This window comes from Amborella trichopoda, chromosome 12, assembly GCF_054954075.1.
Source record: "Amborella trichopoda isolate Santa Cruz 75 chromosome 12, AtrichopodaSantaCruz75HAP2 v2.0, whole genome shotgun sequence".
Taxonomy (NCBI): domain Eukaryota; kingdom Viridiplantae; phylum Streptophyta; class Magnoliopsida; order Amborellales; family Amborellaceae; genus Amborella; species Amborella trichopoda.
The window spans coordinates 1,747,962-1,762,726 of record NC_142347.1 but is presented as its reverse complement, the minus strand read 5'-3'; the positions used below and the strand labels follow the sequence as shown (position 1 = coordinate 1,762,726).

At 37.8% G+C, this 14,765-nt stretch overlaps 1 protein-coding gene across 1 annotated transcript; it reads right to left on the bottom strand.

Moving 5' to 3' along the window:
• Positions 1-956: 956 nt before the first annotated feature.
• On the bottom strand, positions 957-14,052 carry LOC18433776 (26S proteasome regulatory subunit 8 homolog A). The gene is made up of 9 exons (XM_006843856.4): positions 13,847-14,052; positions 13,589-13,686; positions 9,135-9,359; positions 8,877-8,939; positions 8,567-8,730; positions 2,920-3,076; positions 2,079-2,177; positions 1,532-1,642; positions 957-1,347 (listed from the first exon to the last, which is right to left on the bottom strand). The coding sequence occupies exons 1-9, from the start codon at positions 13,974-13,976 to the stop codon at positions 1,207-1,209; spliced, it is 1,188 nt and encodes a 395-aa protein (XP_006843919.1). The 5' UTR covers positions 13,977-14,052; the 3' UTR covers positions 957-1,206.
• Between the last annotated feature and the right edge of the window lie 713 nt (positions 14,053-14,765).

Here is a 14,765-nt window from a genome sequence, read left to right as displayed (position 1 = left end):
AATTTCAAGGCAGTCCTTTCACTTACAAAGGGGCAGAAATATCTAAAATCCATTGGCTCTCTCCAGTAGGGGTGGTAATGGCCGGGTGGGGTCCGGTCTGCGTCAATCTTGACCTAAACTGGACTCAATTAGGTTTCACATGGACCTCGACTCAGGCCAAGACTCGAGTCAAGTAATTAAAAAAATAAAAAATTTGTTTCATATTTATACATTTTATGTAGTTTATACTGCATTGGGTCGGATCAACCCTGACCTGGACATGATACGGTTCAACATAGACCCGACCCAAGGCTGGTCCAAGTCACTTGGATTTGGACATGACCTGCTGGGTCCAAAACATGGACTAAACACGGACCTGGTTTGGGTGGACCTGACCTGATTGTCACCCCCACTCTATGGCCTCTAAAAATTATTTCATTTTGATTTTGTATTTATTTATTTGTGAAAGGAGTAGTTTCATAAAATCTTTTAGCAGGAGAGCCCATATCCGACTGTAAGTTGCTCAATCTTGTTGGCTGAAAATATCTACAAATATGATCATTTGAAGGGTGTGATCTCTTTTCTTCTTTTTTTTTTTTTTTCTTTTTAATTGATCGATAATGAGTAAGTCGTATGCTCCAAATAGGAATGGAATTCAAGAAGTCGGAATGGAATTCAAAAGGTCACATTGACAACAACCAACCCAGCCACCTATGCTCGAGTCCACCCCTACTTTGCACCTAAACCGTGTTTTCCTTTGAATTACAGTTTTGAAAAGCCCTTGGTTTTGGAGGAAGAACTTATGGCATATTACCCGACTACATCAAATTGGACATCCAATCTCCTAAAAGCCAAAAGATTTCTAGTAATTTCTCATTTTGAACAGAGCAAGAGAGACAGAAATCGATGGGAGTAATTTCGGGTTCTGACCTACTAGGATGGATTAAAGCATTGAGAGAGAAATTAACAATTTCAGATCAGAACCTAATCGTCCAGCACTGAAATTAATTAAATTTAAAGCCGTTTTCTCTCAAGGTAAGGACTATATGCCAAACCATAGGAATTTTACACGTATTAATCCATACAGATTTAACCAAAAGGGCAAAAAAAGTATAAATTCCAAAAGAACAGGAAGAAATTCAATTAAGGCCAGACATATACAAGAGCTGAATATCCGAGTAACGAAACACAGAACAGATTTCAATTGCTGAGAAAGAGAAGGCCTTCTCACTTCCACAACTTCCTCAATGACATGTTCTTCTCTGTTTCCTTCTTCATAACCTTGGCCACTGCCATCTCGAAATCCTCTTGGGTAACGTGAACTCGGCGTTCTCTAAGCGCAAACATTCCAGCTTCCGTGCAAACCGCCTATATGAGAGAGAGAGAGAGAGAGAGAGCGAGAGAGACAGAGTTGGTATCAGCAAACAATGGACAACTGTGAGACTGAGAGAGAGAGAGAGAGAGAGTTGCTATCAGCAAACAATGGACAACTGAGAGAGAGAGAGAGAGAGAGAGAGAGTTGGTATCAGCAAACAATGGACAACAAATGCACCTTGAGCTCAGCCCCTGAGGCACCGTTCATCTTCTCTGCAATCTTCTTGAGATCAATTCCCCGCATGAGATTCATTTTCCTCGAATGAATTTTCAAAATATCCAGACGAGACTGTCAAAAAAAAAAGTAAGCTCTCAGTTCAGTACCATTGTCCTCAGTTCTGCACCAGAGCCACATGAATTTGTGGACACTCATTTTGAGTGCCGCATATTAAGTAAATGTTCCTCATTACAAATTAACATTTTTTAAATTATTAGTCAAATAATGGACAAGCGCTGACTCTAATCTGAAAATTAGCCCTCAAACATTATACGGTTTTTTTAAAAAAATATGTTCATGTTTCTATTAAGATTAGAAAGAATACATGTTGTAACAACTTGGGAGCTCGGTAGAAAAACCACCGAAGCAGTGGGAGGACAAAAAATGCTATATGAAGTAAAACCTCTAAAATTTAGCAGCCAAAAGAAAGAAATTAAAAAAACAAAAAAGAAAAAAGAGAAAGAGAGAGAGAGAGAGAGAGAGAGAGAGAGAGAGGGGAGAAAGGTACCTCCTCATTAGGATTTGGGAATTCAATCTTCCGGTCAATGCGGCCAGGCCGAAGAAGCGCTTGGTCAAGAATGTCAATTCGATTCGTGGCCATCAAAACCTGGACATAAAGTTTTATCACCCCAGGTTTAGAGTTTAAAAGTACTGATAATTGATAAAGCCCCAAGTTTGATTATTAAAATTTTCAAAATCACTGAAATGTCAAACCACGTGAAAAAACATTAAGATGGTAAAATCAACCAATTTGGGATAAGATTGGTAACATTATAAGATTCATTTCACTCAATTACATCCTTAGAAAATGTTTAAAAATGCCTAAGTTGGACTATTCTGTGTTCCTAACACTGAATAAGCAGGGTATTTCGGCAATTGGCCCCACTATGTGGATCGACATAAAGACCCCCTATTTGTTCAAGGTTAGGAACCCAGACTCACTTATTTTCACTAGAAATCCTTGTTCCCGTGTTGCCAAGACTGAACATAGAGAGGTGACATCATCATTTTGCTCGAATTAAGAGGCCCGATCAAATGAGAATTCTTCTGCCGCTAGTGCGGCATTTAGGGACCATGAACTCACTTTTTTTGGAATCCGTGTCCGAGTTCCTCAATCTAAACAAACAAGGGTACTGGCTCAAGCCCCTTAAGTGGGCCTAAATTACCAAAATCCCCAATGTTCGGGATTAGGAACCCAGAACATGAGTAGTTTTGGTATTTTAAAACAAAACCTTTATGGAGGTACCTGACTGATATGAATCTTATAAAATGAACACTAATGCTAAACTGGTTGACTTTACCACCTTAGTGATTTTTCATGTTGTATACTAATATTTTCCCTTGTGTACCTTGATTTTGTTAGATGCTTCAAATCCATCGAGTTGATTCAAGAGTTCAAGCATGGTTCTTTGGACTTCACTATCCCCATTGCCTGTCCCAGATTCCATGCGAGCAGATCCTATACTGTCGATCTCATCCATGAAAATGATTGAAGGCGCATGTTCTCTGTGAAACAAGGAAAGCCAACCAATACAGAGATTTAAAAAATGAAGTTAAAGAAAGGCTTGGAAAAGTAAAGAAGGGCCTAATGGTGGTTGTGAATTGTTGTCACTAGTGCTACAAATGAACCCTAGTTATCAAACGATTTAAAAAAAGAAGTAATAATAGCCATAAGATACTAAGCTACGTGGCTTCAACTTGTAAATACGATTGCCATAAACATAAAGGGAAGCACGCCTTCAAGGAATTTGTGAGGAGCATTCTTTTCATGCCTCAAGATCCCATCATATATTGCTCAGTAAGTACCAATGTAACCAACTATCATTGAAAATCTAAGCTCATGACCTCAAGCAAAGCTACATTCAATTTTGGGTCTCCTTATGTTTATCATCTAACCCCCTCATAAATTTCCATACATGATACTACAAGTTCACAAAGAGATATATTCTAAAACATGTGAAGTGCAGGGAAGCTTGTTTGCTCAAAGGACATGGACAGGATAATTTAATATATTTGTAATTTTCAAGTGTTGTAATGCAAACCACAAGAGATAAATTGCCAGGCAGCAGCACAATTTGGGTAAGGAAGGTCCTGATGAATTGAGAAGCTAACAATTGTGCAGTTATGAATCAACTAAAATAGAGATGGGGAAGACCAAAACAGCACCATAAACCATAGTCAGTTAGGGTCCGAGTTTCAATTTCCAATGAAACTGATATCTTGGGACATCAGAGGCATTGGCAAGCCCAGAAAAAAGATTTACTGCAGTTAGAGATGCATTAAAAATAAGGTTGATATAACTGTTGACCAGGAAATCAATATGGATAAGGTAGAGAACACTATTATTGTCTACTAGTAAGTCTACAAGCAATGGGAAAGGGATTGTTTGATATCACTTCCCCCACAAGTGGCAGATTAAGGATTAGGCTAACAAAACCCTAGTCAAGGACACAGATCTGGTCACGAAGGGTTCTCCATTTAAAATTAGGGTTTTTGAGGACGGTTTCACTTAGGCCCTTGTAGGCAATGGCCTAACAACCTGAGGAGGCAGTCATTCTCGGTTGAACTTTGTGTAATGGGGAAGATTTCAAATTTTCAACATCATAAAATTGTCCTATAAAGGAAGTTAGAGAATCATAATGAAGTTTATGAAATTCTCAAACTCTGTAATCCAGCATGCTATTGTGTATCATCCCAGAAGAAGTAAGAACTTCCCACCATGTCAGACTCTAATCAATTACATCTCATTCCGTCATATTCTTGCAAATATGGCAAAGAACTTAAAACAATACACCGTTTTCTTCGCAAGGATATAGTGATATTCATAAACTGCATACGGTTAGGTGGGGAACATGTTACAAACCAAAGACAGGTAGTATCGGGGAGCAACAGAGCTAGGCCCTTGTGGACATTTTGAATAGGAGATTCAAGTTTGGATTCGGAATTTATGGAGGATGATCATTGCAGGGAAATATGGGTGAAGTAATTGAAGTAAAAGGGACATTGCAGTTGGGTAATGCTTAGGTGGCTCCTATGGAAAGGCATTTGTGCTAACAGGCCCAGCCTTTTGGAACCAAGGAGTTTTAGAGATGGGTTGGCCATTGTGCTTCTTGTCTTATATTTGATGCCGGATGTCACTTTGCAAAAATGATTTTGTAAATCCAAAGCTTGGCTAACTAGCAAGGGAAAAAGGTATGTTACCTATGGGTTACTTTGAGAGAAACCTGACAAGGTGGTGTGACCCCCTTGATTTTCTCAAAATTAGGAATGTGGAGGTAGGGAAGTTTATGTTTCAGTGAGCTTCCTGGAGGAGGTAGTTATTTGGTATTCCTTCTCATAGGTCTCAAGGATGGATATCATGGCCTGCAGTTGGTAGTTCAGATATATGTTCTCTATTAAATTTTTCTCTGCTAGGTTGCAACACTTGCGCATACCACAATACAAGACTTCCTTTGCATGGGATACACGGGTTCTGCTTAAGGTTCCTTGCTTCAAGTGGGTGGCACCGTTAGAAAAGACTCTTAACAGCAGATGACCTTCATCATATAGAGAGGTCCAATTCCTGATATCCACATCATGTATGAAGGATCTGGACTTTTTCCTACTTCTATTCAGCGTGTTATAGGTGATGATGTTGTAGTGGTTAGTTTGCCCAACTACTAGGCTTGGCATCGGTTCCACCAAAAGGGCCTCGCCGTAATAGCTTTGTCCATTAGCAATAATATTTGGTCGGAAATCAGAACATACAAGATAACTCTTTTCGATTTATGTTCATATGGCTAACAGTCTGTAAACCAAAGACAGGTGGTATTGGGGAGAAACAGAACTAGACCCCTGTAGGTAAATTGCATAGAAGAAACAATTTTGGATTCGCAGGTTTATGAAGGATGCTCATTTTAGGGAAATATGGGCAAAATTTTAGAAACTGGGGCATTGCAGCTGGGTAATGCTTAGGAGGCTCCTATGGAGAGGCATTTCTGCTATCGGGCCCAGCCTTTAGGAACCAAATGAGTTTTAGAGACAGGTTGGCAACTGTGCTTCTTTCTGGTCTTATATTTGATGCCAGATGTCACTTTGCAACAATGACTCCCAAGCTTGCCTAATCAGCAAGGGATAAAGGTATACTTAGAGAGAAACCGGACAAGGCGGTATGGCCCCCTTGATTTTCTCAAAACTAACAGGATGTGGAGGTAGGGAAGTTCTATGCTTCCTGGAGGAGGTAGTTATTTGGGATTCCTTCCTATAAGCCCCAAAAAACGGATATCATAGCCCGCAGTTGGAAGTTCAGATACATGTTCTCAATTAAATTCTTCTCTGCTAGGTTGCAACACTTGCACATACTGCAATACAAGACTTCCCTTGATGGGATAAACCAGTTCTGCTGAAGGTTCCTTGTTTCAAGTGGGGGGCACCGTTAGAAAAGACTCTAACAGGAGATAACTTCAGCATAATTTCTGAATATCCATGTCATGTATGAACTGTCTGGACTTTTTCCTATTGCTATTCTGCATGTTGTAGTTGATGCTGTCATAGTGGTCAGTTTGCCCAACTACTAGGCTTCACCTTCGCCCTACCAAAAGGGCCCCATCCTGTAAAAGCTTTGTCCATTAGAATAATATCTGGTCAAAATCAGAACATTCAAGATAGCTCTTTTAGCTTTATGTTCATATGGCCAACGATTTGTAAACCAAAGACAGGTGGTAATTGGGAAAAGCAGAACTAGGCCTCTTGTATGCAATTTGCATAGGAGATTCAATTTTAGATTTGGAGGTTAATGGAGGATCGTCATTGCAGGGAAATATGGTCTTAATTGGAATACATAGGGCATTGCAGCTGGCTAATGCTTAGGAGGCTCCTACGGAGAGGCATTTGTGGTAACAGGTCCAACCTTTTGGAACCAAATGAGTTTTAAGAGACAGAGTTGACAATTGTATTTCTTTCTGATCTTATATTTGATGCCAGATGTCACTTTGGAAGAAGTTTTCCCAAGCTTGTCTAAGCAACAAGGGATAAAGATATACTACCTACAGATTACTTTGAGAGAAACCCAACAAGGTGGTATGAGCCCCTTGATTTTCTCAAAACGAACGGGATGTGGAGGTACAGAAGTTCTATGTTTCAATGAGCTTCATGGAGGAGATAGTTATTTGGTATTCCTTCGTATAAGTTCCAAGAATGGATGTCATGGCCTGCAGTTGGAAGTTCAGATACATGTTCTCTATTAAATTCTTTGATTGCTAGGTTGCAACACTGCACATATTGCAATACAAGACTTCTCTTGTACGGGATACGCCACATCTGCTGAAGGTTCCTTGCTTCAAATGGGTGGCACCGTTAGAACAGACTAAAACAGGAGACAACCTTCAGCATAAAGGGCTGTCCAATTCCTGAATATTGATGTCATGAATAAACCATCTGGACCTTTTCCTACTTCTATTCTGCGTGTTGTAGGTGATGCAATCATAGTGCAACTGCTAGGCTTGGCATCTGTTCCACCAAAAGGGCATCACCCCCTAAAAGCTTTGTCTATTAGCAATAATATTTAGTCTGAAATCAGAACACTCAAGATAACTCCTTTAGATTTTTGTTCATACTGCCTTTGTGATAAGATTAGAGAGTAGAGACTAAGTAATTACTTGAGATCTACAATTAAAAGAAGAGCTAATTAATTGAGATCTAGTTCATAAAAATGCAGGGATATGCAACTTTGAACTTGGTTCATGGTTAGTGATATCCAATGTTCATGGATGAGAGTCAAGTATCCCAATGTTCATGAATGAGAGTCAAGTATCCCGGAAGGATTCATTGAGATTCATCTAGATGGTATTTCCCTTGGTATTCCAAAGCTCCCTGAGGGGTGTGGTTAAGTCAAGGATTCATCAGGGCTTGTGTGATCAGTTTCTGCTAGCCCCTTGGGAATTGGAGATGCCATAGCCATAGTTGTTAATGCTATAAGCCTATGACTCTCCTCACCGAGCCATAGCCATAGTTCTTGATCCTACGAGTCTATGACTCTCCTCACAGAGCTCTGTGACTACGTCTTCTCCCAAATTCACTGTCCATTAAGTACATGAAACAGAGACTAAATACGATTACATGGGCCTGTAAAGAGTTGTTGTCCCCATAGAATCTAGGGAATGCGGATCTTCAGTAAGGTTTAGGGCATCTGATACCATTGCCTAGAAGATGTCTTGGTACAAAATTTGTGCAGAACAAGCTTCAGTATTTCCTTTTCATTTTGTAAAACTTTAGTACGCGCCCTAGTTTGTCTCCACTTTTACAGTAGGACACGTTTCATAGTTTCATTGATTTGTTTGTTTCCCACCTATTTAGCACACCTTTTTGTTTCTACACCTTTTATGCAACTTGATACATACTCTTTTTTTGAGAGTGTACTGATGTATACAACAGTATTCAAAAATGCGGATGCGACCACCTACAGCATGTCCAGTCTGTAAGTGTTTCAAGTAACTAAAGGTAATACTCCATAATTCCATGAACACATAGGAAAACATCCATGCATTACATAATCCCTAAGCCTGCTTACCAATAATCTGCTTGTGTCCCCTTCCTCACATGGCTTGTAGGGGATATCATATACTGTGTCAAGATATTTGGACCTGACGCATTTGCATTATAGTTGTCAATTTGGGCTCGGATTCTCGTAAATGGCTGCTGTCCAAGAGATTGATTTTATTAAGATTGGACAAGAATTTATGTGAAAGTACATCATTCTTTTCAATGAGGTATTTGGCGTGACAAACCCATAACTTAAAGTTAATGAATTAATGACAAATTGGCATATCAATGAATAACCTAAAGTTCATACGTAGCTGAAAAAATAACCTAAAGTTCGTGATTTAAACCATCAAATCGAGGAAAACTAATGATAACAATCCCATAAATTGATCCACAAGAATTGTATACACATGAAATATAATAAGAGGAACTAGTAAGACAGATGAGAACCTCGTAGTGGAAGATAAGAAGGCATACCTAGCCATAACAAAAAGTTCTCGAACCATTCTAGAACCTTCTCCAATGTACTTCTGTACCAGCTCAGAACCAGAAACCCTGATAAATGTGCAATCTGTATGGTGAGCAACAGCCCTAGCTAACAGCGTCTTTCCAGTTCCAGGAGGTCCATAAAGTAAGACTCCCTAAAAATTGGCCAGAGAAGAGACATCAAAAACTTGAGTTTGTCAAAGATAAATTTGATCAAACATAAAACCAATGGCAAATAAACCTTCTGATAAAGGAAATTGTTTCAGAACATAATTATAATATTTAGATCTTAGATTACTACCTTCGGCTGTGCAATTCCAAGGCTCTCAAATAGTTCTGGATGTTTGATTGGCAGCTCAATGACCTACAAAAAAGAAAAGGATTTTGTGAGCTTCAAACCAACTTGATGTAAGGTAACAATAAGGAGCAAGCTTACTTAAGTCCAGTAACAGGCCCCCATGCTAAGAAAGTTAATCGCCAACTAACTCAACCTCAATCAATAGAACAAAACAATGCAATTTGATTTCAGAGCGCATCAAAATTTTGGCAACTTACTAACCTCTTTTATTTCTTTGATTTGTTGGTCAAGGCCACCAATCATGTCATAAGTAGAATCAGGAACCTTTTCAACTTTCATAAGGTTAACCAGAGGGTCCACTTTGCTGGGCAAAATTAAATGAAGAACATAGCTATCATTACGAAGAGCGACTCTGGTGGACGGTGTAATTTTTGTTATATCAATGTTCTTATCAATATCTACAACATATTTCCCCTCGGGGTGCACCTGAAAAACAAAATCAACAACATAAGAAACAGAATACTAGCAAAACTACACAAACCACAAGGAATGATTGGACAAGAACTTGACTTAATAGAGGCAAGAAGCAAAAAATGTGTAAGAAAATCATAACTCCGGCTTTGAACATTATTAGTTGCAATGTTCAAAAAGGTGGAGTGGCTACTCAAAACTTTTTAGGCAGCATGTTTAACACTGAAACTTCACAAACACACATCAAACACGCATGTCAACCCTTCTATGAAGTGAGTTGCGCCCTAAACTTGAAAACCTTAAACACACATGGTTAAATCTTGAAAGCACATAATTAAAATTGCTTTATGTATAAGGGAGAAGGAATATAGAATGGGTCTATTGCAGACAGACTTTGAGGGGAAACTCTGAGACATGCCAAGGTTGGTGATGAGCAAGGAAGAAAAGATCCAAACCCACATGTTTGATTTCGGCATCGAAGTATTTGCGTGGCATGGAAAGAAACAAACAAGAAAAAATACACCTGGTATACACAACATTTACAGTTTACTAACCGAACAAAATTTTCTGCATCTCAATGACAGAAGTAAAAGACATGCATTTAAAGGGACATTTAACGGCAAGGACAAAAAGAATTTCAATTTTGCGCATGGTTTGTTAAAAACAGGAAGTTATCAAATGACTCCTGCTGCTTTTCTGTGTTTACAAGAGGATAGAAAGGTTCAAACCAGTGTTTGAAAAATCGCCGATCCGACCCGGAATCGGGTGATCCAGATCAGATCTCGGTGACACCGTTTTATTAATGATCCGGATGGTTCAGGCCGTTCTACTTTTTTTATTAAAAAATTCCAATGCTGACCACCTACCTAATGATCCTGACGTCACTATCAGTCCTTGTCTTTTATGCCCAGGAAACACGCGGGCCGTTGTCTTTTATGTCAGGGAAAACACATGGGCGGCATTATGCCCTGCCCTTCACCCCATAATACCACTGTTGTTACGTGAGAAGAGAGCAACTTTTATATGTTAAGCTGCTCCCACATCTTTTCGATATGGGACAAATGTTTTTGTCAATTGTCTCTTCGCCGGCTGGTGTTAATAAAGTCTTTTACTAAAATTAAAATTAAAATTCAGCTCTTTTGATATAAAAAACAACTCATGCATTAGATAGTAGGCATTAGGCTATTGGTTACTAAGGGATTAAAAAGAAAAAAATAATACTAGCTTATAGGATATTAGAACAACAAAAAATAATATTAATACTAGTTTATTGATCATTAAAAAAATTACTAGTTTATGGGATATGTTAAGAGAAAAAAATAACACTAGCCCAAACCACTTTAAAATCCATTTTAAAGTTGCATTGTCAATTATCCCACATTGCAAGTATGATATTTATTTATTTGTCTAATTTTATTATAATGTAATTACAAATTTAAGCTTCTAAATTTTGTACTTTGTATATTTATTTATTTGTAAGGGTCGCACCTTTGTTTTTTGAATCATGTTTATTACAATATCATAATTAATAATTATACATTGATAACCAAATCTTGTATTTTATTTGTTTATTTATTTACATTATAAATTATATAATGTATTATTTTTATTATAGCTGTAAATAAATTTTTAAAAAAATTAGATGACATATTATGACAAATTTTAAATTTATTCTTATTTGTATGGTAAATTATTTTTAATAATATATTATAATTAATATCATACAGACATCTAGACAAAGAAACAATGTCTCAATATTCACATATTTTTGCAAATAATGAAACTACATAATCCACCACTCCTAATTTCTTTTAGAAATGGGGGGTCTAAGGGTGATTAAATGTTCGGGGCGGGGGTGGGGAGGGGTGGGGTGCGGGGGTCTAAGAGTGATTAAATTTTGAGGTAAATATAAGGGTGATTAAATAGTGTGGGTAGAAGAATAAATTTTGAGATAAATAATGAAATATAGTAAATTTGTAAAAATAAATTTTTTTTTAAGGTAAATAACAATAATTCATACAAGCACAAATTTATTTATTTACTTTTTATTTTCATTAAAACATGATTACAACTTCATATTTTGCACTATAAGAAAACTATCTTTATATTTATTAACTTATTTATATTCAATGTATATTATTATAGTTAGTTAGGTTGTGATAATCTCAGACAAGTAAAGAAAATTATAAATATTTCATGTGATATTAATTCACTTTATATGGAAAATTATTTTTTAATCTTATAATATAGAAGTGTTTTCTAATATTTTAAATTATTTTGATGCAGTGGTTAACAATAGTTCATACAGGGAAAAAACATCTCAATATTCGCATATTAATGCCAAAAAATGAAAGTGATTAATGTAGTACTCCCATTTCTTATTGGATTCCTAAAAAGCAACATTTCTAATGATTTTTAATATTTTTTTTTTTTTTTTTTAAGGTCGAATCCGACCGATTCAGCCGATTCCCGATCCAAAATGCCGATTCACCGATCCGGAAGGGTTTTTGAGATGCTAGATCCGGCGCACCGATCTGTTTTTTAAACTACTGGTTCAAACCTTCATAGATATCGATGGATTTGTGAGAGATCCAATGCATTGAACGAGGAAGTTAGAACCCCATAATGAGTGATGCTGAAAAGGAGGGCATGGTCCATAGGGTCTGACTTCACTTGGAAACAAGGAGAACAAAAAAGTGTAGGAAGGATAAGAGCAAGAATGAATTCCAATGAGTAGTGAGGAATGCTCAAGGGTGGAAGGGAGAAACAAAAAGTAACGAGCATGAGACAACATGGGGTTATAACAATGTTTTAAAAATTTGTCCGCCTCACGCCTAGGCGGCCTGGACAAAAAATCCGTACGCCTAGACCCAAGCGACCCTACATAGGCGGGATGTGCGGGCTAGGTGGACGCCCAGGTCGTAAGGCCTTTTTCGTGTTTTTAAACCACCCAAAAGGGCCAAAGGGGTCTTTTGACCCTAAAAAATGTTATGGGGTTTATTTTTAAACCAAGAAAAAACCTCAATATATGAAACCCCCACAGTGAAAACTACAGGGCGCCTGAAGTTCTGGGCGCCCGCCTAGGCATTGGGCAATGGGCGCCAGGCAAGCCGCCTAGCGTTTTTTGAAACCTTGGGTTATAACAACTAACAGGGTCTTGGGGAAGCTTGATTTGAGCTATAACTAGCAAAAAGAGGTGAAAACAAAGGAAACTTAGTACTCGACCAGAGATGAGAGAAGTCTATAATGTCCAAATCTAAATAAATAATGTTACATAAAAGAGTCATCAGGGGAAGCCTAAAACAAAGGGTGTTGCAGGAAAAGTGACTTCTAGAAGTGGCATGAGAGAAGAAGGGAAGATGCAAAATGGGTCAATTTTAGATGGTTAGGAAAAAGAAAAGGGCTTGAAGAAACACAAAAGACATGGGTTGCGGTTCTTTGATGATCCCTGCTCAAGTCATTATTGTGATTAGGGCTTTGTGCAAAACATTCCAATAGGGTTCACGTTCATGCGTACAAAACATGCACGTGTATGTGTCCTTTCAGCGGTGTGTGTTTGTTCAGCTGTCTCTTATAACCATGTATTTCCTATGCCTCTGTTTCTCTTTCTTAATCACATTACATCACAGCAACCCCCTTTTTCCTTTTTAGTGGAAATGACACAGACACAAAAAGGTTCCCTTCACAAAATAAATGTCAGGTTGAATTCATTGATAAATCCTGATTGCTTGATATTTGCCTGAAACCCCCAAAATGGGTGTGTTCATTAGAAAGGAAGGCATTCAATTCAATGACAAAATCACAAATTTTTCACCACTGCGAGTTAGGGCAAAGTATCAATATAAATAGGGGCCAGCAACTGCCTTCCAATGAGAAGCCATAATCAGATTTAGAAAGGGCGACTAAAAGGCAGCCCTAGTCAGTCCATAATGACAAAAGAAGATTGCATCTAGTATTGAGGAAACAAGTTAAAGTTGTTCCAAATTTCAAATAAATTAACGATCTAGAACTAGAAACCCATGGAAACCTAATGGCAGCTGCATACTTTCATGCACGATAATCCAATGACTTTTATCAATTATATCGACAATAAATTGTTCAGTCATGGAAATCTAAATTACTCTAACAAACACTTTCCATTACCATAATTATCTCCAATATCTGAGCTAAGTGAAACAAACAGAGAAAGAAAATCAAATCAAAACAACGGAGAAGAAAGACATAATACTTGAAAAAATACATACCTTAACCAGAACTTTGGACTTCCCCATGACCTTCACCACTTCACCAACATATGAGCCTGGCTCTTGCAACAGCTGCAACTCCTCTCTAAGCATCCGAACTACTCAAATCAAACAAGAAAACAAAAACTCAAACCAAAACCAATGAACAAATTTCCACATCCGATAGGGAGAGCAAGATATAGAGCGAGAGAGACGAAGGTAAAACTAAGGTTTATTATCATGAAGGAAACTTCCCGAGAAGGAGAAAGAGAGAGAGACCTCTGGAGTTGAGATCATTGCGTTGGGCTTCAAGACGATTGAGATTGTGGGTCTTCTGGCGCACCTGCAATTGTAGATCATGGATGTGCTGCAAGTAGTACTGCCTAAGCCCCTCTCCTTGCTTCACCATTTTTTCACAGATTCAGAGCTCTCTCTCTCTCTCCTATCTCTCTCTCTCTCTTTGAGGTTTGTTCTGAACTTCCCCCAGTTTTGCACTGTATTCGAAAGCCCTACTTATAAAGGGGTATTTTGGGTATTTCGTTTACTTACAAAACAAGAAATTGAAAAACTACTATTCCCACCCGGAATATGGGTGGAAAAACTCAATTGCTCACCCATGTTATTTACGGGGATGTTTCATATGATCCATATGAAACCCCATTAGTTCATCACCGTCGCATCTTAGGTTGAAAGGTGTTGGAGGAAGCATGTCCCACGGTACGGTCTCCTTGATTGAGATGCAAAGGTCACTGCACCCACCCAACCCATATAAATAAGGGATTGTATGCAATGCGACCATTTATTTTTATTACATAGAGATCACAATCACTTTTTATTAGATGTTGAATTGGAAAGCTTGTGCTAGTCAAGAAGTTCGAAAAAAAAAAATTTAACTTTAGGTCTTTTGAATGACACTCTTTAAACTATCCAATTTGAAATCTAAAGGATAAGAGTATCCGTCAGCTCTTTGTATAAAAAGTAAATGGTCTCTTTGTATAACCCGGTTTCTATACGGCTATACCCGCATACGTAGAAATGCGGGCTTCTTAATAAATCTATTTTTGAAATGGATTTTAAGACCAAGTTTTTAAGGACATATTAATCTCTAATATGGAGATCATGAATATGAATAAATAAATAAAGTTTAATAACTAAATAATAATTTTAGTAAGAAAACATGTGGATAGTTAGACTTGCA

Excerpts from the sequence above, each read along its gene's own strand:
- LOC18433776 (XM_006843856.4), bottom strand. The coding sequence starts at position 13,976 with ATGGTGAAGCAAGGAGAGGGGCTTAGGCAGTACTACTTGCAGCACATC. Across the intron at positions 8,940-9,134 it reads AAATCAAAGAAATAAAAGAG|GTCATTGAGCTGCCAATCAA; the intron begins GTTAGTAAGTTG and ends TCTTTTTTGTAG. Across the intron at positions 3,077-8,566 it reads GAACTTTTTGTTATGGCTAG|AGAACATGCGCCTTCAATCA; the intron begins GTATGCCTTCTT and ends CTTGTTTCACAG.